The sequence below is a fragment of the Phoenix dactylifera genome, chromosome 2 (assembly GCF_051530095.1).
Source record: "Phoenix dactylifera cultivar Ajwa chromosome 2, Ajwa_hap1_PhDact_Kaust_v1.1, whole genome shotgun sequence".
Lineage (NCBI taxonomy): Eukaryota > Viridiplantae > Streptophyta > Magnoliopsida > Arecales > Arecaceae > Phoenix > Phoenix dactylifera.
This window is the reverse complement of record NC_143191.1, coordinates 12071323-12098746: the sequence shown is the minus strand read 5'-3', so window position 1 is coordinate 12098746 and position 27424 is coordinate 12071323. Positions and strand designations below refer to the sequence as shown.

At 39.6% G+C, this 27424-nt stretch overlaps 3 protein-coding genes and 1 long non-coding RNA gene across 7 annotated transcripts; 1 reads left to right on the top strand and 3 right to left on the bottom strand.

The window, feature by feature from the left end:
* Positions 1 to 411: 411 nt before the first annotated feature.
* On the bottom strand, positions 412 to 4512 carry LOC120112216 (heptahelical transmembrane protein ADIPOR2-like). The gene is made up of 4 exons (XM_039131078.2): positions 4091 to 4512; positions 3869 to 3967; positions 3703 to 3763; positions 412 to 1461 (listed from the first exon to the last, which is right to left on the bottom strand). The coding sequence occupies exons 1-4, from the start codon at positions 4366 to 4368 to the stop codon at positions 769 to 771; spliced, it is 1131 nt and encodes a 376-aa protein (XP_038987006.2). The 5' UTR covers positions 4369 to 4512; the 3' UTR covers positions 412 to 768.
* A 12897-nt stretch (positions 4513 to 17409) lies between these two features.
* On the top strand, positions 17410 to 20801 carry LOC103722040 (uncharacterized). 4 transcript variants are annotated; one of them, XM_089928739.1, is made up of 3 exons: positions 17410 to 18536; positions 19186 to 19502; positions 20117 to 20801. In XM_089928739.1, exon 1 carries the CDS (start codon positions 17630 to 17632, stop codon positions 18317 to 18319), a length of 690 nt encoding a protein of 229 aa, XP_089784865.1. In that variant the 5' UTR covers positions 17410 to 17629; the 3' UTR covers positions 18320 to 18536; positions 19186 to 19502; positions 20117 to 20801. The 4 variants fall into 4 exon arrangements, with proteins under 4 accessions (XP_089784865.1, XP_008810681.3, XP_088571471.1 ...); XM_008812459.5 differs by having other exon boundaries at positions 18630 to 19502; XM_088715345.2 differs by lacking the exon at positions 19186 to 19502.
* Positions 20802 to 21620: 819 nt separating this feature from the next.
* Positions 21621 to 27177, bottom strand: LOC120107770 (nuclear protein). The gene is made up of 5 exons (XM_039121201.2): positions 26757 to 27177; positions 24586 to 24803; positions 22803 to 22931; positions 21945 to 22076; positions 21621 to 21842 (listed from the first exon to the last, which is right to left on the bottom strand). The coding sequence occupies exons 1-5, from the start codon at positions 27073 to 27075 to the stop codon at positions 21729 to 21731; spliced, it is 912 nt and encodes a 303-aa protein (XP_038977129.2). The 5' UTR covers positions 27076 to 27177; the 3' UTR covers positions 21621 to 21728.
* LOC148714552 (uncharacterized) lies at positions 24990 to 26750 on the bottom strand. Its single transcript, XR_015975084.1, has 2 exons — positions 26414 to 26750; positions 24990 to 25822 (listed from the first exon to the last, which is right to left on the bottom strand). It is a non-coding gene; the product is annotated as an uncharacterized LOC148714552 (long non-coding RNA).
* Positions 27178 to 27424: the final 247 nt, after the last annotated feature.

Sequence of the window (27424 nt, the reverse complement as noted above, 5' to 3'; positions counted from 1 at the left end):
TATCTACGCCACATTGCAAAGAAGCATGCCCAATTATGGAGGCCGTTAATGGCAGAGTTGTCAAGATATACAAGGAGTATTCGCTGGATTCTAAAGACCAGGTACCATCAATCTGGTTGAAATATAAATAGATATTGAGGTACCTGTAGGAATGCAGTTTGGAGTCTCTATAAAATCCTCCCTCGCGGATCGGCATGCAGGCACTCTCCCAAGCAACCATGCTTTTCATTGCTTAGGACATCAGGAATGAACTCAAAACCATACAACTATTCAATGCTTCTCTCACTTTCTTTTCTCAGTTTTCTCTAAGGATGAACAACCTTACTTTCAGTGTCATATGCATTCTTTGGAATAAGAAACACTCCATACTCCACCCCTATGCATTGCTTCCTCATGAAAAAAAGGAAAAAGTGTCAGTAAATAGCAGCTATGAATATTAAGGGGCTGAGAGCTTCAGAGTGCTCTTGGTGAAATGTTCCATAGATGAATGGGGGGGGGAGCACAACAACAAAGTGTGCAATATACCAACTGCCCCAGGTATTGGTCTTAGCCTAGCACACATTGAAATCAATACAAGAGCAGAATAACTTCATGCTCGTAGCTTTGTTTCTCCCTTACCCCTCTCAGCTACTGTTAGCAGCTTTGTTCCACAAATTCTTCCACCGTATGCCGCTGATGACAAACTCACCACCCCTCTCTTCAGCCTTCTCTACTCCAAAACAAAGCATGCAGCCTCCTACTGACAGACACAGACCAAACCAAGCCGTATCAGAAGGCAAGACCAAGGCCACGGGATGATGCGGCGCAGGCTCCGCCTGATTGGTCCCGCCAGTCGAGGATCACGGTGGTGGCAGCGTGGTGGGTGAGCGCTCCGACGAGCACGAGCACATGGAATATCTGATGGCTGTGGCCGACGATGTCGAACGCCCCGGGGCGCCACCTCTCCGGCACCCGGCTGACATAGACGCCTGCCCCAATGCCGTAGGCCAGGCCCATCACCACCTCCAAACCCAGCGCCACATGGCACTCGCGGTGCTCCCAGTGGATCCACAGTGCATGGAGCGCCGGAACCACGCCGGAGAGGCCCATGGCGAGGAAGAGGGAGGCGCGGAGCGGACGGAAGCGAGGGGAAGAGAGGGCCGGGGCGAGGAGGGCGACGATGGCAGAGAGGCCGAGGGCAGTGATGGTGGTGAGGTAGACGAGGCGGGCGAGGGGGTTGCAGAAGAAGGCGTAGTAGATGGGAGGGACGAAGGAGGAGATGATCATAATGGAGATGCCGGTGTAATCGAGCCGCCAGAAGAAGAGGTTGAAGCGGCGCGAGTGGCACGCGAGGAGGTGGGAGACTGCACTGAAGGCAAGGCAGCTCATGGAGCCCAGCATGAATACTAGTCTCGGCCATCTCGGCACAGCTCGATCGCCGGACGTCAAATTCGACCCGAGGGACTGCACCATGAGAGGCTCCTGAAGAAAAGAAGCACCAGGATGAGCATGGTGAAGTTATTAGAAGTTCATATATGGTGCCCTCTGAAGACAACAGGCGTTTGATACGTTGCAAATAATACTTAGAAATTTATGAATCATTGAGAGTTCCTCCTTTAAATGCTTCTGTTGCTCGAGATTATGATGCAAATGCTTACTACTCTTGCATCATATTCTTGGACAACAGTCATGACAATAATGATTTAAGGATTACCAACAGGTAAAAGGAGAATACATCAATTGTAATGCATTTGTTTGTCAAAAGCTAGTTGTAGAAGTGTTCTTAAAAATAAAAAAATAAAAAAAATAAAAAAAAAATCAGCTGTTGCACAATCTATGTACTGAATGTGTTTTCCACGAGAAGATCCCTTGCTACTCCGAAGAGGAAAAAAAGAAAAGAAAAAAAAAAGGAGCTGCAAGAAAAGATCATCCAACCCATACTTCGAGGGAAATCCTCTTCAATTTTTATTATTATATTTACCTAAGGATGTGCTTGGAGTTAGGCTCCTTGTCCACAAGCAAACTACCATCACAACCATCAATGATGGGTGCAACGACAATGATTAGATGGTCCCACACCAATAAATGGGATAGTATATAGATGAGACCTATTTAATCACGGTTATTGTGCTACATATGGATGGCAGTGATTGGACGACTGGCCTCTCAAGCTTGGATCCTTATTTTAAAATTTTTTTGTCACAAATGAAAAAAGAAAGCTAGATTTTATTCGCTCCTTCTTAAAATATTTTTTTAAAATTTTTCTTTTTCTAAAAACACTTTTCACACATTATCACCAAAAGCTTATGTTTCTAAAAAAGCACTTTTTTGGTTTTAAAAACTACAAATATGCCCTAAAAGCATTACACTTTATTCCAGGTCTCTAAACTATGATTATTTTTCTTCCTTTATAACACTTTTTTTCTCTGCTAAAGCATTGCTTTCTTTTGCTTCTTTTTGTGGTTATCTCATTCTCGGTTCAGAACTGTTTGGCTAAATACCAGTGGCTGCCCTTTACTCGCAACCATTGTGAGCTATATCAGCCATAAAAAGATTGAAGCAATTCACGAGATTGCTTCAAATATAAACTTTATTTCAGAGTAATGCCATGAAGTATAATTCCGGTCTAAAAGAAAAATATACGCAACAGACAAGTTAATTAAAGAGCAATATAACGAGACTGTGGTAGACAAGTATCAACTTTTTACCACTACACGGAACGCCAGTTTTGCTTAAGGCTCATCTTCCTTTTGTTACAAAAGTCCTTAGCTTTAATCTGTGGTGGGACCATCGCTTTTTGGATTTAATGGATCGTAAACGTTGGGAAAAAGCACCATGGTCCCAAATGCCTTCACATGCGCTTGCTACCTTTTGTACACACTACAAGAAAGCTGTTCCATCCAATCATAACCATCCACGTGTCCAAGACGCTGGTAAGCTATCGCAGACACAAAATGGGACCTTTTGGCCTCTACCTTGCGTCACGACAAACATGAACAGCTACCCTCAGAGTCTAGATGATTTTTTTATTTTTTATTTTTTGGAGGAAAGAGTCTAAATGCTTAAATCCTATGAAAAATGGCCCTGATACAATTAGATAAATAGCTAAATTTCCCCTTACTTCAGCCCTAGGGTTCCTTTTGGGGCCATCCACTGGAAGTCTAAACTTTCGCTATCAAGTTGGGTGTCAGAAGAGAAATACTGCCAAAAAAGATACAAAGAACATAAAAATTGGACAGATGAGATAGTCATGAATATATTCCCAAGCAACAGAAAGCTGTATAAAAACACTATAATTACATATAAACCCCTAACTTTCATGTATTTGCATGCTGATCCCAATAATTATTTAGATTAGCACGCAAAATAAGTCGCAAAATATTTTCTAATAAAAAATTAACCCTCACTAGCGATAGTTGTTTTACTACTATTTCGTGGCTCAATTGAAAACGATGGAACTAATCCAAAAGGCAATAATCATCCATATTTAGTTGACCGGGACCGGGATTTAATTTTTTATTACAGAGGGACCTTGTATAATAATTTCACCGGTTTACATTGCATACATGGATAAATATAATATTAAGCCGTCTACGTCTCCTCTTATGAACAAATTGTCCGTGTCCAGGAATAGACAAGGACACCAGGAAGGTACATTCATGAATTATTAATAATTTTTTAAATATTTAATTTTCATAAAAATTTATAATTTAATTTTCTTACCGAGAAAAACTCCCATGAAGCCTTTCCCCCAAACGTGGCGTTCATCGATCGAACCATAAAACTGCAAAATTATAGAAATATATGTATGTAATTACAAAAAATTACGATATAATAATTTTTATTTTAAAAGTTCAAAAAAAAAAGAGAGAGAGAACTGGTGGCGAACCTAGAGAGACCGGGCACCACGGCATCGCGAACCTCCTCGATGGCGTCCATCGACCCCGCTACCGTCAGCCCCAGGAAAAGCAAGAACCCTCCCAAATGCCTGCCCCAAAATTTAAACGAAAAAAAGAAAAAAAATCACCAACCGTATGATATGTGTTCGATGGCCCAGATCTCAAGATCACCCAATCCCAACCCCCAAAATCGGACGGGAAGTGCTTCTTACGTCCAGACGTTGAGGGTCTCGTTGTGCCAGGCGAAGGCGCTGAGGAGGGCGTCCCAGACGGGCCACTCGGCGCGGTAGTGGTCCAGGATAAACTCGTTGTCCTTGAGGTAGTCCGGAAGCTCATCGTACCTCACCAGCCGCGGCCGGTGCCCCCGCCGGTGGTGGTGGCGGCCGCACCCAGTCTTCCCGTCCTCCGCCGCCGCTGCCTTCGCCCTCGACATCTTGCCGCCGTCGCCGCCGCTCCTCCGCCGCCGCCGGCTGTCCGTTCCGGCCTCCATTCCTTCCGGTCCGGCCGAGATCGCTCCGCCAATCGCACGGATCCGGGATCCGAACCGATCGGCCCCGCCTCCTATCTCACTCTCTCTCTTTTCTTTTTTCCGCTTTCTATTTCTATTTTTTCGCCGAGAAACGGATCGGGTTTGTGTTTAAATGGAATCTTGGAGGTGAGAAATTGGGGGGAGCATGGAAATGCGGGTTATAAGTCGGGGAGGGCCGGACGCGTGGACGGACTTAAGGGGCTCCGCCTTAAACCCCACTCGCTTCATAAGTATGGGTTCTTAAGCATCGGCGGTCCGGTGGACCGTTCAACGGTCGCGTCAACCGGCAGGTTCTAGGTTACCAACTTGACGGAAAGAATAACTACCATCTTAGCTCGTTGGGATTTTCATCTTTCCTTCTTTTTTATATATATCATTGTTTTTTAGAGGAAAGTTTAAAGGAAAATAGGAAGGTATAGATTGATGGAAAGCCAAAGGAGAAGGGGATTAGGAGAGGGTTAAAGGGAAGAGAATTGGACGTTGAAGAGGTGATATGCATCTCTAGGGTGGTGGCAACTATTAGATATCAAATCTTCGATATTTCTATTTTTGAAGCAAAACTAAAAGTAATCTGGGCTAATTTGTATTATGCTTGACACGTAGGGCTCATTTGGTTCGCGGGAAGCATTTTTTCTTCTAGGAATATGATTTCTGAAAAACAAATTCATACGAAGAGATGCCTAAAAAAGTACTTTTGGCATGTTTGGTTGACCATGAGAAAGTGATAAATTTCCAAAGTGCTTATGTTTGGTTGGCCATCCACTTTCCTAAAAAAGTTATGTATAATTCCTATTATGCTCTTAATAAAAATTAGGTCTTTAATGCCTCTTTAATGCTTCTTTAATGCTGAAGGGCCTTTTTGAAAAAAAATAAAAATGGAGTGATTCCAGCCTCATGGGAAAGTAATTTTTCCATGTTTCTCATGGGAAAGACTTTCCCATGAAATGTGGGAATCATATTTCCATGGAAATATAACTTTCTTATCTCTCTCTTTTGAAAACTCCAACCAAACAAGAGGCATCTCATTACTTTCCCGTTGACTACACTTTTTCCCCTTCTTTTCCTGCGAACCAAACGAGCCCGTACTGTTGGCCAATGTAATTCTGCTTGAAGATGACTTAGCTACGGTGATCGGCTCAATTCAGAGGGCACTGGTGACATGGGTGGCTACCATCCCCTGCTCCGGAACATTTGGGGCATAGTAGACGGAGACGTTGCCTTCCGAACCAATCATGATTATAGGGAGACTAACGAAGCTGCAGATTTGATGGCTTTATTTATGGCAAATCATTCTGGAGGAGTTTTTGGACTAATGAGAGAGAGCTGCCTAGAGCGCTCTATGATTTGTTACTTTCTGACTTTTTTTAGATATATTCACTCTAAAATGGTATGCATGTAGCAAAAAAAAAATAATATGGACAATTAAGAGAGCAAAAAAAGAACTGAGGATACAAAATTATTAGTTTTGTGTTGCCAAATTGCAACATGGTAGCATTTTTTTTTTTGTTTAAGCAAGACTTCATAGTTCCAATCTTTGGAGATGGCCCAAAGGGCAGCATCAACTAATTGGTTACAAGCAGCTCTAAAAGATTCCAAGCAGCTCTAAAAGAGGTAATTATTGCCTTGGTTCAATGGGAAATAAAGGGCTGTAGACCAAGCAATCGAGATATTTGTTAGCCTAGATACACAAATATAATTGATAAATTAAATATTTCTAATATTCAGAAACAATAAATAAGAAGAATAAACTAACAAATAATTAACTTGACAATATATTAATAAAATGAAGAAAGAGAGAGAAGATGGCATGTGGATCGAAGCACGCTAATGCGCTGTCCCAGGAAAGTTTATGCCCCCCACGCATGGGTCTGCTGGCACAGATCTTCTATAGATACGACGACCCAATATAGAACCACATCTTCCCCGTCAGTGCGCCTCTAGGGAAGAAAGAAGAGCACGTTCACGCTTATAGATAACTCAAAAGAAACTTAGAAAAATTATGAGGAGAAGAAAATTTTTCTTTATTTCTTTTCTCCCCAATGATCCCTAGAGCCCTTTTTATCTAGACTCTTGGAATAGGGAGGAGAAATTTTTGATTGTTGTTTGAAATGATCCCTAGAGCCCTTTATATAGGCTCAGGCTCGTCAAAAGAATAAGATTCTCCTTCCGTGGATTGATGATGTATCTTCTTGTACTCCTTTGATTCTTCGGCTTATTGCATCTTAGTCGTTCATCCTTCCTTCCTTCTTCGAGGGGCCTTTCCATGCTTGCTCTTGCGCTGGATGCATTACACTTGTCATGGTTTACTTTTTTTGAGAATTTTTTCATGTTTGCTCCCTTACTTGTGCACGGATGCTTGCCACTTGGCCTTTGACTAATTTAGTTTTCAAAATTTTAAAACATTTAATTTTAATTCAACAATCCCCCACATAAATTAAATATTAAAAAAATTTAAAATCAAAATAAAATTAAAAAAATCAAAATAAAGTGCTGAGTATCTTATATTATGTAATAGGTGTAGGTTTGAACCTTCACTTAGTGACAATTGATTATTTCTGTGGAGCCAAGATGGACTATGCCTTGAACCTTGGTCCATGACTCAGATTTCATCAATAGCACACATAATATAGCGTGAACATGCTCGAAGCGGGTTTGCGCTTTACGGCCAAGGTATCTCTTCATGTGTGTTATTAGGGAATAGCCCACTTTACACAGTCGCGGCTTCACGACTATATGCATATAGGTGAATCCTAAAAAAGGGTACGAGCAAGTAGGTACCCTGCCTCATGGGTCTCGGATTCATTAAGAGTAAAAACTCAACGTAACCCTTAATTTTTATGAGCATTGTTGCCTTAGGGATGGGAAAATCAAATAGTGCTCCTCATTAGTCACCTATCTAGCTTGTTTCTACCCATTGAACCTTTTTAGGTTGGGTTACCACCGTGGTAACTTTACTTATGGGCTTAGCCCCATCCCCCTCGACAACTCTAGAACCATTGTTCTAGACAATCCTTTAGTAAGCTGAAAAGCTAGATTCCTTTCGGATCTTACAAAATTTAGTGCAATCAAGTTATTCTTTAATTTGTATCTCAATGATTTCTGGCGCACTTTCAAGTGCCTATTCATTTTCACATTTGCATTTTCTTGATTGCATTTATCTATAGCAGATCTGCAGTCATAATGAATAGATATAGAAGGTAATGGTGAAATCACAAGAGGTAAATCTATCAATAGATCTCTAAGCCACTCGCCTCAATGCTAGTGGTATCTAGGGCAATCATTTCAGATTCCATGGTGCTCCTAGCCACTACAGTTTGTTTGGTAGACTTCCATGATACAGCTGCACCTCCTAAAAGAAAGACAAAACTAGTAGTGGATTTGGTGTCAACTATATTACTGATCCAGTTGGCATCACTATAGACTTCCAGAACAGTAGGATAACCACAATAGTGTTATCCTAGAGATATGGTATCCTTAAGGTACCTGTGAATTCTTTCTAGAGCAGTCCAATGATCATTATTAGGATTATGAGTATATCTACTCAGTCGATTCATAGAGTATGCAATATCAAGTATGGTATAATTTGCAAGAAATCCTAAAGAACCAATGATCTGGGCATATAAGCTTTGATTGACTGGATCACCTAAGTTCTTCTTTAGATTAAGAGATGGATTATAGGAAGTAGATGACAATCAGAGTAGTAAAACTTTTAAGAATCTTCTCCACATAGTGGCTTTGAGACAAAGTTATTCCATCTTCATTCCTCATGATTTTAGTATTAAGGATTAGGTCTGCTTCTCCTAAATCTTTCATGTCAAATTTTAGAGATAAAAATTGTTTTACTTCATTAATAATTTCTATGTTTGTTCCAAAAATTAGGATATCATCTACATATAGACATAAGATTATAATTTTATTATTCTTCTTTTTATAATATACACATTCATCTGTGTTATTAATTTTAAATCCATTAGTTAGGATTATTTCATCAAATTTAAGGTGCCATTGTTTAGAGGCTTATTTTAGACCATAAAGAGATCTAATCAACCTACATACCTTTTTCTCTTGACTTGGGACAATGAAACATTCGCGTTGGTTCATGTAGATCTCTTTATCTAGGTCCCCATTCAAGAAAGCGGTTTTAACATCCATTTGATGTATAACCAGCTTATGAATGGTAGCCAAGGCAACAAAAATCCTAATGGTAGTGATTCTAGCTACAGGGGCATAAACATCAAAGAAGTCAATCCCAGATTTTTGAGCACCTGAACTAATTAACATAGAGTTAATCGTATCCATTAAGGTTCTATTCTTTCTCTCAGCTACTCAATTAGATTGGGGTGAATAAGAAGCTGTCACTTCATGAATTATCATATGTTCTTCACAGAACTGGGTCAACTCAAATGAGGTATATTTACCTCTTAAGATTTTAATCTTTTTATCTGGTTGGTTTTCAGCCTCTGTTTTATAGACTTTGATTTTTATTTAGGACCTCATTTTTAGCTTCAATAAGATAGAGGTAACAGTATTTAGAAAGATCATCTATTAAAGTTATAAAATATTTGTTTTTACCCCTTGAGGTTTTTCTTGAGTCACATATATCACTATGTATGAGTTTAAGAAGATCAGAATCTTTACTTACAGAGTGGAAGGGTCTTTTAGTAATTTGGCCTCTACACATATCTCATATTTGTCATTATTCTTAAGTTCTGATTTTGGGATTAAGTTCAAGTGCATTAAAAATCAAATATAATGATCAAAGATATTTTCTCACAAAAGGTCTATGACTCTCTTTTATAGACTTAAGACTCATGTGCCATACATGGCTTGTTGGCGGGATCATTGAAACTACTTCCTAATCAGCCATATGAGGTGAAATTCAAATTCAAATTCAAACTTCTCCCATGCAGGGCACATACTGAAAATCAAATGGAGAAGAAGAGCAAATGGGTTAGACCCATTATTGACTTTAGTAGTACTCTCACCAATGGCTAAAATCAAGCCTAGGGTGGTGAGCAAGAACCGCATTTGATTCCGCCACCTCCTAAAGTTTTGACCATCAAACTTTTCAGATTTAGCACTAAGATTTTCAGATGTGTGGGAAGCCATTAATTTGTAGCTTAATACAATTTTGACATTTGTAAAAATGAGAAGGTTTATGTCAAATTATTGCACCGATATCTAATTTCAACTTTATATGTCTAATTGAAAAATCCAAAGAATAACAGCCAAATCAGCTCCAGATCGGTTGTGGAGCACTTGGCTCACTTAAGTACTAGCTTTTCTTAGGCACGTATGTTTTTTTGACAAGTTTTTCTTAGACACTGTTATTCAATAGATAATTTTACTAAATATCGTTCAATTTTATCCTAAGTGCAATATTAAGCTAACTCCTATGAATTAACCAATTTCCGAATTTCCATTTGAATGGAATCTAGAAATTACTTCGTAAGGAGTCCAAATTGAGGTATTAATAAACCTCTTGGAGGTTAAGCAATCTAATATTTTGTTTGAAAAATTAAGTACTAAAGTAAAGCTAGCATAAATGTGTAACAGTTAAAATATAACAATTTACAATTATGCAGCAAAATATATAATAAATGTTGTAATTTAAAATCTAGTGCTAACAGTAAATAAACTTTTCTGGATTGTTAGCCTAGATGCACAAATATAATTGATAAATTAAATATTTTTAATATTCAGAAACAATAAATAAGAAGAATAAACTAGCAAATAATTAACCTGACAATATAATAATAAAATGAAGAAAGAGAGAGAAGATGGCCTGTGGATCGAAGCACGCTGATGCGCTGTCCCAGGAAAGTTTATGCTCCCCACGCACGGGTTTGTTGGCACAGATCTCCTAGAGATACGACGACCCAATACAGAACACGTCTTCCCCGTCAGTGTGCCTCCAGGGAAGAAAGAAAAGCACGTTCACGCTTGCAGATAACTCAAAAGAAACTTAGAAAAATTATGAGGAGAAAAAAAAATTTCTTTATTTCTTTTCTCCCCAATGATCCCTAGAGCCCTTTTTATCTAGACTTTTGGAATAGGAAGAAGAGAAATTTTTGATTGTTGTTTGAAATGATCCCTAGAGCCCTTTATATAGGCTCAGGCTCGTCAAAAGAAGAAGATTCCCCTCGTGCGGATTGATGACGTGTCTTCTTGTGCTCCTTTGATTCTTCGGCTTATTGCATCTTGGTCGTTCATACTTCCTTCCTTCTTCAAGGGACCTTTCCATGCTTGCTCTTGCGCTAGATGCATGACACTTGTCATGGTTTGCTTTCTTTGAGAATTTTTTCATGTTTGTTCCCTTGCTTGTGCACGGATGCTTGTCACTTGGCCATTGACTAATTTAGTTTTCAAAATTTTAAAATATTTAATTTAATTCAACAATATTTGTCTAGAGTCAACCGGCAAAGCAGCAAAAGAAGAGAAGATGGCCTAATTTTTCAAGGTCGTAGAGTCAAGAGGACTAGCCGAGGCAACTGCCCAACCTTTCCTAACCACGATTTCCCTAGTGAGAAGTATGTTCTTTGTAGCTAGCTAGATATTATTAATTCATTTTAGGATGGCACTACTCTGGATGGTTATACCGAAGAAGCACAATAAACTTCCATGGTTGACATAACACTTTTAAGTCTCAGCACCATCTTAAAACTTCAAGAGAGATCGAAAGTAAATGAAATGAATGTGGTCTACTGGAGAGCAATTGCTAGAGAGCTCGACTTGATTGAGAGGGTGTCATAGTGTGATGCTGCATATAATTAGTTTTCTGGTTTGACTGGAGATGTAGAAATTGATAATTGAAGCATGCTGATGAAGAGAGTAGCCAAAGAGAGGTTCCTTGAGCAATGATCATGCTAAAAGTTTATAGAGCTGCTATTATCTAGAGTGAAGGAGATGCTGGCCAAGTTGAGATCAAGAAGTTTTTTTTTTTTTTTTAATTCCTTTCCAAGTAAGTTGTAGATATTCATGCGATGCGGTCCTGAAGTTCAAATTTGGTACAATAGACAACAAATGAAGGACGTGATGGCCTTTTATCTTGATATCATGCAACATAATAAAATAATACAAAGCATAAAAAAGGATTGTTCTTTTCAATAAATCACTATAATAGCATAAGGCCTTGTTTAGGTGAGCTATTGGCAGTAGAGCTGTTGGAAGTAGAGTTGTCTGAAGTAGAGCTGTTATAAAAAGCTGTTTGCTGTTTGGTAACTACATTCGTAAAGTGCTGTGGTACTTTGTTTTGTGTTTGGTAAACAAACTGAGAAAGTACTTTTGTATGACAAAATTATCATAAAGGATATTGCATAGTATTATACAACAGAACATAATAAAACATAACATATATTAATACATAAATATATAATATAGTATAATATTTTTGTAATATAAAATAATATTATTATAATATAGCATAATAGTAATATAATTATTAGAGTAAATTAATATTTGGTAATATAACATAATATTAAATTATTTAACATAACATATTAATGTATTATGATATAATGTAACATATATTATATTTATAGTATAATACAATAATAAAGGTATAAAATATTATAATTATTAGTGTAAACAATTAATAATGTTGAAATATATTTATTTATTATCTTATTCATTCATTCATTCATTCATTTATATAAATATTTATTTATTTATTTTTTCTTTCTTTTATTTTTTAAAATTTTCTTTTCTTCTCTTTTTTTTCTTTTCTTTTCTTCTTTTTTTTTCTTTTTCTTTTTCTTTTCTTTTTTTCTTCTCTTCTTCTCCTTCCTCTCCCCCGTTCTCCTTTCTTCTCCTCCCGCGCGGCCAGCGGCGCCGGAAGGGGGCCAGGCCGCCACGGCTGCGGGAGGGGGCCGGGCCGGGGCCGGCGGCGGCCGTGGGAGGGGGTCGGGTTGTGGCCGGCGGCGGCCGCGCTGGCCCCCTGGGAAGTGCTCTCCTCCCGCGAGGCCGACAGTGCCGGGCCAGGCCGTGGCGGACGTGGGAGGGGGGCGGGTCGTGACCGCCAGCGGCCGCAGGAAGGGGGAGAGCACCCCCTTTTTCTTCTTGTTCTTCGACCCCTCCCCACCGTGGGACCTCCTTCTTCTTCGACATCGCCCCTTTTCCGTGACGGGGACATCGTCGCTGGCAGCGGCCGCGGGAAGGGGAAGACCACCCGTCTTCCTCTTCTTCGGCACCTCCCCACCATGGGGGCGGGGGAGAGGGAGGGGGTGCGACGGCGGGGCAGAGGGAGAGGGTGCGGCTGCGGGGGAGAGGGAGGGGGTGCGCCGGCGGGGCAGAGGGAGAGGGTGCGGCTGTGGGGGAGAGGGAGTGGGGTTGGGTGGGAGAGGAAGAGACGGTGAGAGAGAGGTTTTTGGGAGGAAATTTTTTTTTAAATGGGGGTATTTTGGTCAAAAATACAGCTTTTCGAAAAAGCTAAAAACAGCATTTTCGGAAAGCTCCAAATTGGAGCTTCCTCCAAAAAGTTGTTTTCAGCTTCCCGCAAAAGCTGAAATAGCTTTTCAGAAAATTTACCAAACACCATTTTTTAGCTAAAAGTACTTTTGGAGGGTCAGAAAGTGCTTTTTGGCCCTCCAAAAGCTTCCCCAAATAGGGCCTAAATATCATGCATAATATGAAAAAGTATACCTACTAAGACATACTGAGGCCACAAAAGTACACGGCCTTCTGCAAATTACAATCCCAGCCACTTCAATACATGCAATGACCTAGAGCTTTGTCTAGCTCTGACTCTCATACTGCAGGTCAAGAGGATACTTTGCAAGATAAGCTTGAATTTTGGAGAATGAGAAACATTACCTTTGGTGCCTCTCTCTCTCTCTCTCTCTCTCTCTCTCTCTCTCTTCTTAGTATGTGTGGTGGCCTGAATTAGTTTGGGACACCCTACTTAAGACTCTAAGAGGCCGCCTTTCTTATTTAATAGAGAAGGGAATGCCTCCTTTACTTAATCCGCATTCTACCTTGGATGCCCCTCTTGGAGAATCCTAGGTAAACCATAAGTCCAAGAGAGAGAGGAAAGGAGAGTCGGCCCTCGAGGCTGCCCCCTACATATGATGGTGCATATATGCACCCGCCCTATAAGGCAAGGGCACCAAGACCCGACCGTCCTCTCATCTTCCAAATGCGCGCCCTATTTATGGTGCTTGGTTTCCCACCCCAACTTGGATCTAAACCATATGGCATAGAGTTAACCCATGTTCTGTCCTTCTTGACCCAACCTAGCTTAATCCATGTATCCAGACTATTTCTTTAGCCCAATTTTTTTTTCGATTGAATGTAGACCTTACTCGATCCAATCTGTGAGAGAACAATTAAATGGAATCTCATTCTAATAGACTTGGAGACAGATAACATATGCTTGATGTATTACCAAGGTAGGTCAACTAAGGTTCCTACTCACTAAAGACCTGCCCCTTCAAGTCCACTTAGTCACACATCAGTAATGGTTCGACATTGGGATATGGAGCCCATATTGTATTATTGAACCTCTTGGTAAATAGCATGAAATCGGTTGATCATCCTATTCCTGGACAAGCCACGCCCTACAATTCAATCCCTATATTGCAGGATTCTCTCATGACCATCAAGCATGGTACCTTCAAACTCTTGACCACATGGTTCATAGTCCATTAGAATCCTGGATCATGTTAGACACTTTTTATGAAAACTATTCGCACAGATATTTTTTAGAACATGATTCATTATTAACAATAATAATGTTCCACAGCAATTATTTTTAAAACTTTTCAAGTTACCATCTAATTGGGTTTGATATATTTGACCATGTCTCTATTCTAATATTGATACTATTATGATGATTTCCACGTTGGAGACTCTTATCCTCACTTGTATCCAAATCTAGTAAACTAATATGCTCCCTAGCTATCAAGGACAAAGTTCAGGTGTTATTGTCAACATAGGGTTTGGCCACAAATTTACTAGTCTCTAAATATATCAAGGGGTTCCGACCTTCAAGTCAAGAGACTATTTGTAAGTATGTGCATTTCATTTGCACCTCTACCACTGGCTGTACTTTGTGAGTAGATTGCAAGTGTTCACTATTCAATATGATGATACACCTGAATGTTATTGCGAGGTCTAATCTCGATGATAGAGGAACTCTACTCCATCATTGTCTACCTCGAAAATTTTATAGCTACGATGCCTGCTATGAATAAACTTCAAGTATGTAGGTCAATCCAATCCTCCTATGGATAAAATCCTAACCATTTGAATAAATGTCCATAGTACTCATGGAAACCTCATCCATGATTTCTCAACTATTCTTAATGTTAAATATGCAATTGCTTTTTAGGTCATACCCCACTTTCAACAATAAAACCATGTCCACTTCAAGAAGAAGATGGGTCATTGAGACGTCTTTATGTCCACTTGGTCAGAAGTTGAAGTTGATCAACCAAATTTTAGCACTTTATGGCCTTGATTCTTCTTTGATTTGCAAATTGTATTCCTATTGATGTGGCAAGCAAGTTGCTACCAAGAAATTGACCTTCTCCCTTTCTCTCTCACACGCACATAAATCTTGCTAACTGGCCTTACATAAACATAGTCCATATATCCTATCCAAGTTGACCAACCTTATTAAGCCAAATTCAACCAACTAGGTTAAACTTAACCTAAAATTAACTTAGATTATACTCAATAAACTTGGCTAACTAATTATCACTTTGTAAATTAGCTGTGGAAAAAGGCCCTATGTGCTGAAACATCAATTAAATTCCAATAATTTGCTTTGGAAACACAAAGTCAACTATGAAACCCTGAACTATTGTGCAAAATGCATGATTGTCTGTGCGGACTACACTTGCCTTCCTTTCAAAGGTGTCACAAAAATTAAATAGCAAAGGAGCTTCGAATTTGAAAGTTCATTTGGCTGCGAAAAACATGAAGATTTTCCGAAATACCAGTGCGTTAGGACTTTGTAGCTATAGGTTTGGTTTAGTTGGGGCCATTTGTGGCAGATACACTAAACCTGTTTTGAAGCCATTCTAGATAAACTTTGATGGGTTTGTTGTATATAGTGATGGTGTAGGCTTTATTATTGGATATCATTATGGATGGTTAGCACAAGATGGTCCTCATTTAATCATGAAGTGTAACGTCCCTCAAGTTCAACTTAATGTCGCATGAGAGAGAATTTATGCGACTATTTCTATACTGCAGGTGTGAAGACCTGTGTGGACGTGTGTTTAGTCCCACATCGGTTATTCGCTGGGTAGATCTTGAGTACTTATACATGATCAAAGTCTAAATAATATTTTCTGGCTAGCCATTTTGGGTGAGGTCCTGCGTTGTAACAAATGGTATCAGAGCGGGCCCGGCTCAAACCTATATAGACTAGGGGACACTGCAGCACGAATCCACAGGGTGATCGTAGTGTTTGTGATTAGATTTGAAAAAAATTGATCCCTTAACCTGACGAGGATATCAGGGCTTGAACGGGAAGAGTATGTGAGAATCCGTGCGGGCGCGTGTTTAGTCCCACATCGGTTATTCGCTGAGTAGATCTTGGATACTTATACATGATCAAAGAACCCAAATAATACCTTCCAGCTAGCCATTTTGGGTGAGATCTTGGGTTGTTACAGCAGGATTCCAACATTTAGCTCGAGGGAGATTGTATAACAATTAACGTTGTTCTATGATAGGATGATTCCTGACAACCATGTAGGTTGTATTAGACACCTATCATGAACCGGAGACGATCTCGTTCGAGACCTTCTATCAATTCATTTAGACTTTAATGACCATGTTTTTTCAAGAGCACAATGACCATTTTTTCTGAATGTTTGTTGACAATATTAAAACATAATTTGATAGCAGTGGAATTATTTATTTTAGAAGTTCTCCTCCACAAATTCTGTCGTGAAACTTTACCCTAGTGATCTGCAATCAATTCATTTATGTTCAAAACCATCTATGCTTCACGTAGTAGCTTGCCTTTTTTAAGGGTACATCGCGGGGTCATTTGACCCCAAACTAATTAAATCCTTTGCGAAGAAGTTCTTACAACTAATTTATTTTTATTTTAAATTTAAATTTATTTAATAAATCAAATAAATTACAATTTAAATACCTTTATAATTTGTCTTGTAAGATTTTCATATACGAAACAAATATAATTGTTATATTTTTATCTGTTTTATAATCATCCAACCTATTCTCATGCCGACTATATACGTGGAATAACCTCTAGTGCCAGCTCCTCTAGCCTACTTCCATTAATCAACTTCTTTGGCCACTGTCGCATAACCCATGAAGCAACCTCGTACAGTGCAAAGAGAAGCGCAAACGTACAAAATATGGTCCAAGAACAAGGTATGAACCTACATATTATCAATCTATTTATTAAAATATATCTTCTCCCGTGATACAATTGCTAACTCTAATACTTGATGATTTAATTAATAAGCATGATAACTGATACTAGTCACGCGCATCATCACACTTTGCTTCTTCTTCTTCTTCTTCTTCTTCTTCTTCTTTAGTACAACGGTTACTCACATAACTCTGGTGTGAATGCACACAAGTCTAGCATGAGTGCAACCAATAAAGTGGAGAAAAAAGAAGTTGACATAGAGATAGAGGGGCAGCTACATAACGTGTTCAAAGAATCTTTTTTAAATGTTTAGTAGCAACTCTGGTGTGAATGCACACAAGTCTAGCATGAGTGCAACCAATAAAGTAGAGAAAAAAGAAGTTGGCATAGAGATGGAGGGGCAGCTACATAACGTGTTCAAAGAATCTTTTTTGAATGTTTAGTAGCAAAGGAGGCGACCTATTCTACGACTTTATTCGACTTTCGGTACATATGACCGGTTTGAAGGGAACTGCAATCTCTAACCAGCCTACGAATGTTGCTGAGCAGCGGATGTACATCCCTCGCCAGTTCTCATTCCAAATTCACTCGATGATCATGACTGAATTCTTTTTAAGAAAGATGCTATCAACCTCTAGTACATGTCTCATATATGTATCCTCTTGTGCAACCTTGAGCTCCGCCCCTATATCTATCATATCAAAGATGTGTCTCCTCCAACTGCAAGCAGTCTAGAGTCATAACTCTTGATGTCGAAGGCTTGGGTGTCCAGGAGATTAGTTATCCCAGCCGAAACTCCAAGATTAGTGAGAGGAAGGTATCCGCTTTCCATCGCTCCCCGATCCCTTCGAGGGAAGAGAGGAGGAGGAGATGAGGGCGGTGAGGGGATCCGTGGTTTCGTCAAGGCCGATCTCCATCTCCAAGGCGGCGGCCATCCTCGCCCGCTTCGCCGCTGCTAAGACGGGGGCCCGGCCGGAGACCGCCGCCTACCTGAGGCGCGCCTCCACCGCCTTCGACGAGCTCGTCCAGTTCCACCGCGAGATCAAGGCCGTCCGGAGGAGAACCGAGTTCGATGCCCCGAGGAAGGAGGACGAGGACAGCGGCAGCGATGGCTTGAAAGAGGAGAAGAAGAGGAGGGGGAAGAAGAAAAAGGAGAAGGCTGGGATGGAAGACGGTAAACTGCGTGGAGAGATTGGCGCCGTGGATGGTAGGGATTCGATGGAGGATGAGGGAAACAGTGGAAGAGGAGTCGGATTGGAGTTGGAGGATAGGAGAGATGGGAAGAGAAAGAAGAAGAAGAGAAGGAGGGAGACCGAGGAGGGGGACGAGGGCAATCTTGAGAGAAAGGAGGAGGAGGTGGACGAGGAAAGGCATGGGCAAAGGAGGAAGAAGAAGAAGAAGAAGGATAACGGAGAACGAGAAGAGGAAGGAGTTGGAGTCGGTTTGGATGGTGAGGGAAGGGATGGAGATAGGAAAGAACGAAGAAGGTTGGACAACGAAATCGAGTGGCGCAAGAAGAAGAAAAAGAAGAAAAGGAAGGAAATCGAGAAAGAGGATTAGAAAATCTGACAAGGAGGTCTTGGATTTCATTGTTATTTTTGTGACAAAAATGCATCTTTGTTTTACTATTATCTTCCCCTCCAAAAGAGAACATTTTTAGAAATACTCAAAGACGGGCATCACGCTATTGTGATTGCTTGTGATTTCATTTTCAAATGAAAGATTTGTGGATGGCTTGTTACAAGTAGTGGCTGGATTTCCTACATTCTACAGCAAGGTGAGGGCTTTTGAACTAGAAATTTTAGAGCATTTGGATCGTTTTATGGTAGAAAGTTCATTAATCGTAGTCTCCAATGATTTTGTTTGTTAGCTTTACAATTCACAATCAACCTGGTGGAGCTTGAATTGAATAGCATTGTATCTGTCTTCTGAGGTCACTTACGAAAACTTCCAGCTTGTAGTCCACCTTGAGCGTGAGATATATGTTTCAGACGTGTCTGATATGCTTGAGTGCTGCTGTAATGTAGTTATTCTGTAAAGATGATTTTTCTGCTATAATTCGTTACATTTTAGGTGATGGGCTTTATAGGAAGAGGGCTCTCCATTTTTGAGATCTAAAACAATCTAATATCCTTGTATCAATTGATCTATTTGCCATTCTACTGTATTATACTAGTGCAATTTTGTGAGTCCGTGGCATTGTGTACAATTGGTAATACATTTGTTCTGATGAATTTAACTGACAATGCCTCTGTTGCTTCTATCCCCTTAACTCTTCATGGAAAAGTAATTATGCTGAAACTTGAAAGCTTCTGTTTTCTATTCCAAAGCAATTAACATACTTCTGTGAATCATGATCACGAAGATGCTAGTTGCAAAATATAAAGTTTCTTTTCTCCACTTGTTGCTTATATCAAATTCTGCAGTATATTAGGAAAAGAGAAGGTACTGTCAAGTGTTGAATTTGTGGTGCAGTAGATCACTTGAAGCTTGTTGGTTTAGTGGGAATAAACACCATGCTACTGATTGCAGAGTAGGAAAATTAAAAAGCTGAGGAATCATTCTTGTGGAACATTTTCTTCAGTTTAACTAATTGACTTGGAATTTTCAGCTCTCTTTACTTGAATGTGGTCCAAGCAAAACAAACTTACCAAAATTTGTTACTTATTGGGAAATGATAAAATTCTATCTCCACTGTCAGATATGATACGAAGAAATGGATTGGTCTATCTATGAAGATGATGTAAGTGCCTCCAAGGTCTATCTCTCTCCCCCATTAAATTTCTTGACATTTCGAGAGCCGAGTTTTGTATTTACGAAACTTGGTTTTGAATTTTATTTTTTTGGTTGGTTTGTCAAATTTTGAGCAAGCGCATTAGGTGGTAGAGAAAATTAATAATATCCTACTACCCTCTCTTCATGCATACAAAACCTATCCTTTCTAGTTTGGTTGGAAATTATTCTTGTAACGGTAATTGTCATCTCTATCTTAACCTTCTGATGTTAGATAAAATTTCATGTAATTGTTGTATATATTTGTTGACACCTTCCCCATTACAATCAAAATTAAATTTCATGTAATTGTTGTATATCTTTGTTGACACCTTCCCCATTACAATCAAAATTACAAAGAGAAACTAGTAATCTCACCTTCTAGTGATAACCCATTCTTTAACTTGATAAAAATGAATTCTTTTGGCACAAGCATCGCACGCTGACATTTCATAAGTTTTGTGAGGAAAGAGTCTCTCTCTCCCTCTCTTCCTCTCTCTCTCTCTCTCTCTCTCTGGCTCTCTCTGACACACATGCTTGCACATTTTCTTATCTCTAATACATGGGTCTTCCAAACTACCGCAGAAATTGGAAGGGAGAAGGTCTTGCTTTTCAATTAAACCCTATAAAATCAGAGGAATTTGGAAGAAAGGATGACATAGGTTGTTATTGAAGGAAGGAAAACATTTTTTCCTGCATGATTATGTGTTGCAGGCAGGCTCCATTTCTTGGACTTTCTTTAAAGAGTCAGAGAGGAAGATGACGGGTTCATGTATCAGAAGGGTTGCCTTTTGGTGTCTGCTCAACGAGATTTCGCAGCAATGCTTTGTTATCCTTGATCTGTTGATCAAAAAGCAGCACTGAGCCAAATCTCAAAGCAACCATATACATTGAAGGGTGTCATCCATGGAAAATCTAGGGCTACATCTTTTTACAGTTTGAACACAACCAAGCAAGTGATCAAAACTCAAATCTAGAGTGCACTACATCTGGTCGACGGTCATGGTAAGGATTTTATTGATTAAGAACAAAGTGTAAGATTGCCATTGGCATTGTAAGGTAGACCTTGTATTTGTTATCTCTGTTGCCTCCTGGATCCTCTACCGCCAAGGATTAGAACTGGACATTACCTGTTAGAACACCAGGGAATGAAGTTAGAAGCTCAAATCTCAACTTTTGGATTCATATGGGATTGTTAATGATATTTCAACTGAACTTAATTATTTTCACACAACAGAGACTAATAAAGGAGTCGCCGACTGGTTCTTCATGGATCTATGTTTTGCCAATTTTATAGCAGGATAAGTTTCTTTCCATAGAAAAATTGTTAAGCTGGTTGCAAACTTCTCTTCAGGAAAATAGAAAATCAAATGCTTGTTAATATGTATTTATTTTTTTTGAGAGGGAATGAAGCCCAAATTCACCAAGGGAATGAAAAGTGTTAGTAAGTAACACTGTTGCAGGGGTTGCAGAACTAAGATAGCAATTAGACCTGGTATTCCCTGGTTACGATTTATAAAACTTGCATGGCCGCATGAACATAAGATCTGGTTTTAATTTCTTTCTTCTAGAATATATTCAAATTTCCGGGAAATATGAAAGCAAATGGATATTCTACAATTGTTTTGCCTGAGCTGCGGAGAGTTTATCGTGCCCTTCAACTTCTTTTTCTTTTTTTTCTTTTTTTTTTCTTTTGATTGAAAGATAAAAGAAGTTGGAGGGGTCCTTCAACTTCTAAACATTGTTGTTTTCCATGCTACCCCTTGAAATCTGAACAGCAGAGTTTTTGAGGAGACAAAAGTGGGGAAAGCAGGGTTTGCTTGCTGATTTCTATCGCCTGATTCTCCTGCACAGATAGAGCCCTCAAATGGTGACTTAAACTGGATCGTTGTTAAATATATGGAGTGCAATAAACTATTTACAGATTGCAACTGTTCTATTCTCCCTTGAATATAACTACTGGCAAGCTCAATAACAGTTTTCTCCTACATCTAAACATCATCAATCCCTGGTTTAAAAACTAAGCGTCATAGTATTTTTAATTTTTCTATGAATGACAGCTGAGAACTTTGTGAATCTCCTCGACATAAAATTTGTAGTCTGGTCTTTCATTTGATGATTTTAGGTGACATGAGGTATCGACAAGGATATTAATCACATACTCAGCATTTGCAAAAATTTACAGGGCCTAAATTTCTCATACGACCTTCAGTTCCTTGAGCCAAGCTGTGTGCAGTGGGCATGGATCTGGCTCTCCTTGCGCGAGCGCCTTCTCTGTCAGTGAGTAAAACCAACCATTCCTCCACTTGAACTGTAGCATTTGGCAGGGCAAATATATCAAATATACAAGTTAAAAACCATGAAGTTGGATATTGTAATCAGTGATCATAAGTTACGTCTCTGCTGAACTTGCCTCTTTTACAGCAGTTGGAAAGTGTGAAACAGCCCTAGAATAAGCACAAAGCCTCTCTTCTATTCCTTCATCAAATACTATACCCTTCTCTGCAGCTGCAGCAGATGCTAGCTCCGCAATCAGGTTGGCAACCTGCAACCAGGAACCAGGAACGTTACTTGGAGTCGAAGAGGAAAAGTATAGCACGCTAAGCACCTATAGACATTACACACATTTCATATGTTGGTTCTCATCACAATGTGTGAAGTACCATCGGGGCTAGAAAGATGAATGCTAAAGCTGCATCCTTACGTACACAAATAGGCCTCCAACAGCTTCTCCAATCAACAGATGGATATGCACAACCAGATACCAAGTTGCAAACTAGTCATAGGTTATCAACATCCCAAAAGGGAGCTGCAGAATATGCTCAGCTAGGGGGCCATAAAATACTTAGGTCAAATGCAGGACTCTAGGAAGGTTGCACTAAAATTAATTAACAAAATTCACAAACGTATAGAGATAGAAAATTAGAAATGAATTGAGAAAAAAATAATGAATGAAGAATTTTTTTTTTTTTGACAACCAATTTTTGTGCAGTGCAACAGGTTCAATAATCAAATGATAATTTTCTATCGCACATTGTACAATCTATAGCTCTAGAATTCTAGTATGCAACTTTGATGGTTGAACAATGTATGGCAATCTCCAAAGTTTTTGCTTCTATCCTAATGATGTTCTTCAGAAACTGTCGGGTGAAGAGATGATTACAGCACATCTGTATGCATGTTACTATTGTTACTAATGCGAACAGAGAGCCAACACAAACCTATGAAATAACACAACAATTTTATACCCATGCCAGGGGAAAATTCGTACCTCAGATCGATATTCCTTCTCCACAGCACCAACCGTAGCCCCTGGATGTCGAGCTCCAACAAGCATGAAAGCTGAGATCCATATCAATTTCTCTAGCATTTGTTTCTGAAAAGGTTCCTTTTCAAGGACCTGAATCCAGTAAAACGTGCACATGGTGATCTCTGGGAAACTCTTTGTGGGGTTAATGAGAAGGGGGGAAATACACTCATCAAAATTAAGTTGTAATTTGCAAGTAAATTTAAGTTCTGATTTGCAATTAAAGTTAAGTTCTTCATGTGAGATCTAAAAGATCAAGTTTGACAGAAGACAAATGAACACTAACATAAAAATATGAGTAATAGGTTTATGTGGTTGGTTGTTACTACATGCATACATACATACATACATACATACGTGGCTGCATTGAAGGATGAAAAGAAAAATTTGAGATACAAGAACATTAGTTGCAAGCTATAATTTGATGTGGATAACCTGAGATATCAGTTGCAAACTATTTTGTCAGCCATGAAGGCTACAAGAATAATTGTTATATTGCTGAGACATGCTTAATCTTTCCACGCAGAAGATAGTGCAAAATTAAGCATGCATGCATAATTTCATTGTTGAGTTTGTCATGAGCCTTAAATTTAAATCAAATAGGAAAAATTGCACCAGCACATATTCATAAGTTGGCAATAATGAGCCGACTTGACAGAGTCATTCTTGATCATATCAAAAATTGATGCCACGGAACCCTTGGCATGGAGTTTCAAATTGTGACAGCTGATGAAAGATGGACTATTCCTTGAGGAAAAAGCATTCGTAACCTAACTTGCTGAACTGAGAATGATCTACTTCTGAATGCCATAACAAACAACAGGTTGGCAACCATAGGCAATGGAAGACTGGCTTTACCTACTGCTACAAATTACTGGCCCTAATAACAGAGAACATCAACAAGTCAGTCAACGCACACTTGTATGCGCCACCAAGACAAGGTGGAATATCAGAAGCAAGGAAGGCCCGTGGAACATTTGATTAATGTTGCCATTGGTGAGATATCTTCATAGACTTCATTTTGCTTTGCAACAGCTAATTCCCTATGTTTGCACATTCAGTGTGTTCATGGATTGCATAGTGGATACCATGTGTCTCTTAATCAAGCACGAGCCACCACAAATACTTAATTCTATAAAGAGGTGCTCCATATGCATACCATCCGTACAAACTTCAGAATTTTGCCAAGTACCTAGTCAAGTAAAAGAGACTACCAAAATACAAGGCAAACTAGAAGCATTCAAACATAGCATTATCTTTCTCCATATGCCGGTGATGCACATGAATACAATAGGTGGTGGTCATGCATGAAGTGATTGGAGGTCATCCTCAGCCCATGCGCAAGGGATCTTCTTGGATTACAAGGCTGGTCCTTCTCAAATGTTCTGGACCTCTTATATGTTCCCATGGCTATTTTGTCACAGTGTAAAGTTGTGGATTGTCCATAAGATTCAGTTAAGCCCGGCGGAATATTTCTAGCCATTGATATAGCTTGAAGATGCTTAGCCAAATCATTTTTAGAATAAGAAGCATTTTATCCTTACAAAATAATAAAGCCTTTTTTTTTTGTTATGTAAGTTTTTGCTCCCATTTTGTCTCTTCTGTACTTAATTTTTTTACATCAGTTTTTTTTCCAATGGCAGAATAGAAGTTAAACATGTATTTCCACAGGAACTTGACCGCTCGAAATATAGAACAAAGCACACTACAATCATATTCACTCGAAATAGAACTGTGAAGCAGCTACCTTGCAAGAAAGGCCTCCATTATGGAGCCGTGTAGCTACTGCTGAAGCCCATTTACCATATGCTGCCGTCAAGCCTTCTGGATTGGTATCAGTTTTCCCATCAACTGGAGCTTCTCCAAGTTTGGAGATAGCAAAATAAGCCAACACTTGGTTTGCGTCACTTAAACCTTTACTTTCAAGCCATGGCTCAAGCATTCCATTCTGGAAAAACACCAAATCTGCTAAAATGTTAAGATCCCAGCCATTCCACCACCCTTTGATTACATTAACATCTCTTCAGTAATTCATTTTGAGTAATATAAACTAAGTGCTTGCTATTAACTACTAGAGGGCCAATAAAAGTTTCTGAAAAATTACAGCTCATATAAGCAATAACTTGTTGGTGACATCTTTTTTTTTTCCAAAAAAAAACAGCAAAATGGTATTACAATCAGTCAAGGAAACAAAGTAGCAGACCATATAAAATATCAAAATAAAAATACAGTGGGCAGGAGAAAGCAATGGAAATTTACAAGACAGAACAGGCAAAAGAAAGTCATAAAATTAAACTTCCAAGTCCAGATATCTTCTTGAAATGAAGTTCCAGCATATATGCAAGACAGCAATCAGTTGTAACTTAGAGGCAGCAACCTTTCATCATAATACATTCAATTTTCTTCTGTTTTGCTGCTCTCAGTTTTCCCAGCAGATAGCATGTGGAACATCATTCTATGTCATTGTGCAAGAGGAACACCAAGAATACCAAAAGAAGACAATGGACGAAGGCTTGTTTTTTAAGGAATAGACACTTATGATTTTCTAAGTTACATCAATGAACAGTTGGTAGCCTGCTAGCAGAAGCAGATAATTCAACTTTAAGAGGGTTCGCAAACTTCTTTTGCGAAATTCACTGGAAAGGGTTTTTCATGAAGAGATCAGATAGACAGATTTTTTGAAGAGTAACTAGTTTCAGGTGAACCTATAGATTGGATCCCCATGTCCCATGAAAAGCTTTTGTTTCACATAGGTAACATCCGCCCTCCCTCTTCCTTGCCCTCCCTCGCCCATGAAAGGCTTTTGGTTCGCATAAGCCAAACCGCCCACAGATGGAGGAAAAATAAATTCAACATGTGGTATAGATTTTCAGTCCTGAAGCAAGGAATCTGACACAAAAGAGAGAGACCCAATATACACCGTCATAAGCCGAAGTGTGCTCTTCCAATGGGGTTATATTATTCAAAACCACTTTCCGATCTCCCTCTCAGATGCAAAATCGTTGGAAAAATGCAAATACTTATAGGGCTCGTTTGGTTCGCGGGAAGTATTTTCCCTTCTAGAAATATGATTCCTGGGAATCAGATTCCTAGGAAGAGAATACTTAGGAAAGCACTTTTGGCATGTTTGGTTAACCATGGGAAAGTGACAAATTTCCAAAGTGCTTATGTTTGATTGACCATCCACTTTCCTAGGAAAGTTATGTATAATTCCTATTATGCCCTTAATAAAAATTAGGTCTTTAATGCCTCTTTAATGCTTCTTTAATGCTGAAGGGTCTTTTTGGGAAAAAATAAAAAAAGAGTGATTCCCACCTCATGGGAAAGTAACTTTCCCATGTTCCTCATGGGAAAGACTTTCCCATGAAATGTGGGAATCATATTTCCATGGGAATACAACTTTCCCATCTCTCTCCTTTGAAAACTCCAACCAAACAAGAGGCATTTCATTACTTTCCCGTTGACCACACTTTCCCCCCTCCCTTTCCTGCGAACCAAACGAGCCCATAAGTTGCAACATATGATTTAGGAGCTTAGAGAACAGGCCCAAAAAATAGAAACTTAATGTACACAACCTTTCAATATCTTTTCACATTTAATCTTTCTTCTTCTTCTTCTTCTTTCAATGACTGCAAACAACCTGTTCTGAACAATGTGTATCAATTCTATGTACTCTAATTACCATTACATGTAATCATTGCTTTCATTTATAGCACCAATTCAATTACGAATAATTGCAACGAAAAAAAAGAGTATCCAAGATAAGGACTTCCCATCCCATGTCAGTATCAATTTCTTCACTATGACTTACCCGGAGAAAAAAAGATCATCTCTACAGGAAGATCTACAAAACCGTAGATTTCACAAGAGACTAACACTAAACGGGAAAAGATTAGGGCTTTGATGGAATTGAAGTACCGTTCCATCGAGATGGCGGGGTGGCCTCGAGGACCGCGTCGAGATCGTCGTTCCGGGTGCAAACGAGGATGGGGCCGTCAAAGTCGGCCGGCACCGGCTGGCCCCTCCCGACGATGACGTCCCGGTCGTCGCCCAAGTCCCGCAGCGCCGTCCCGACCCTCCCGCCACCTACAATCACCGCCGGGGTCACGGCGACGCCCGCCATCGCCGCACAAGCTCGAACCCTAACCCTAAGGAGAGGAGACGAGGAGGACGAGGGGAGGGAGAGAGAGCTGAGTGGAGAGGACAGAGAAACCCTAAGGCTAACGGCGGTGGCCATCTTAGGCGGGCGGGTGTAGGCATGGTGTTACGCGGCTCGCGGTCTCTCTATGTTGGGTGCTCCCGCGTCATAAGAGCCACCCGTTTCCCTGCGGGCGTTATCTGATCTGGATCATGTCTGCGATGATGTTCCCGCTCTTGAATGTGTTGTGGTTTAGGATAAGACATAGAGGTTCGTCTGAAATTAAGGGATTGTGGAGTCTAGACTTGTTCATCGCCAGGCCGGGCCGGGCTCGCGCTGAGCTTTGCCCAAAGTTCGACTCGAGCATCATATCCTTTCTTTAATTTTTTTAAAAAATAAAAATATTAGAAAAATACTAAATTTAAATAATTTAAATATTCTCAATAAG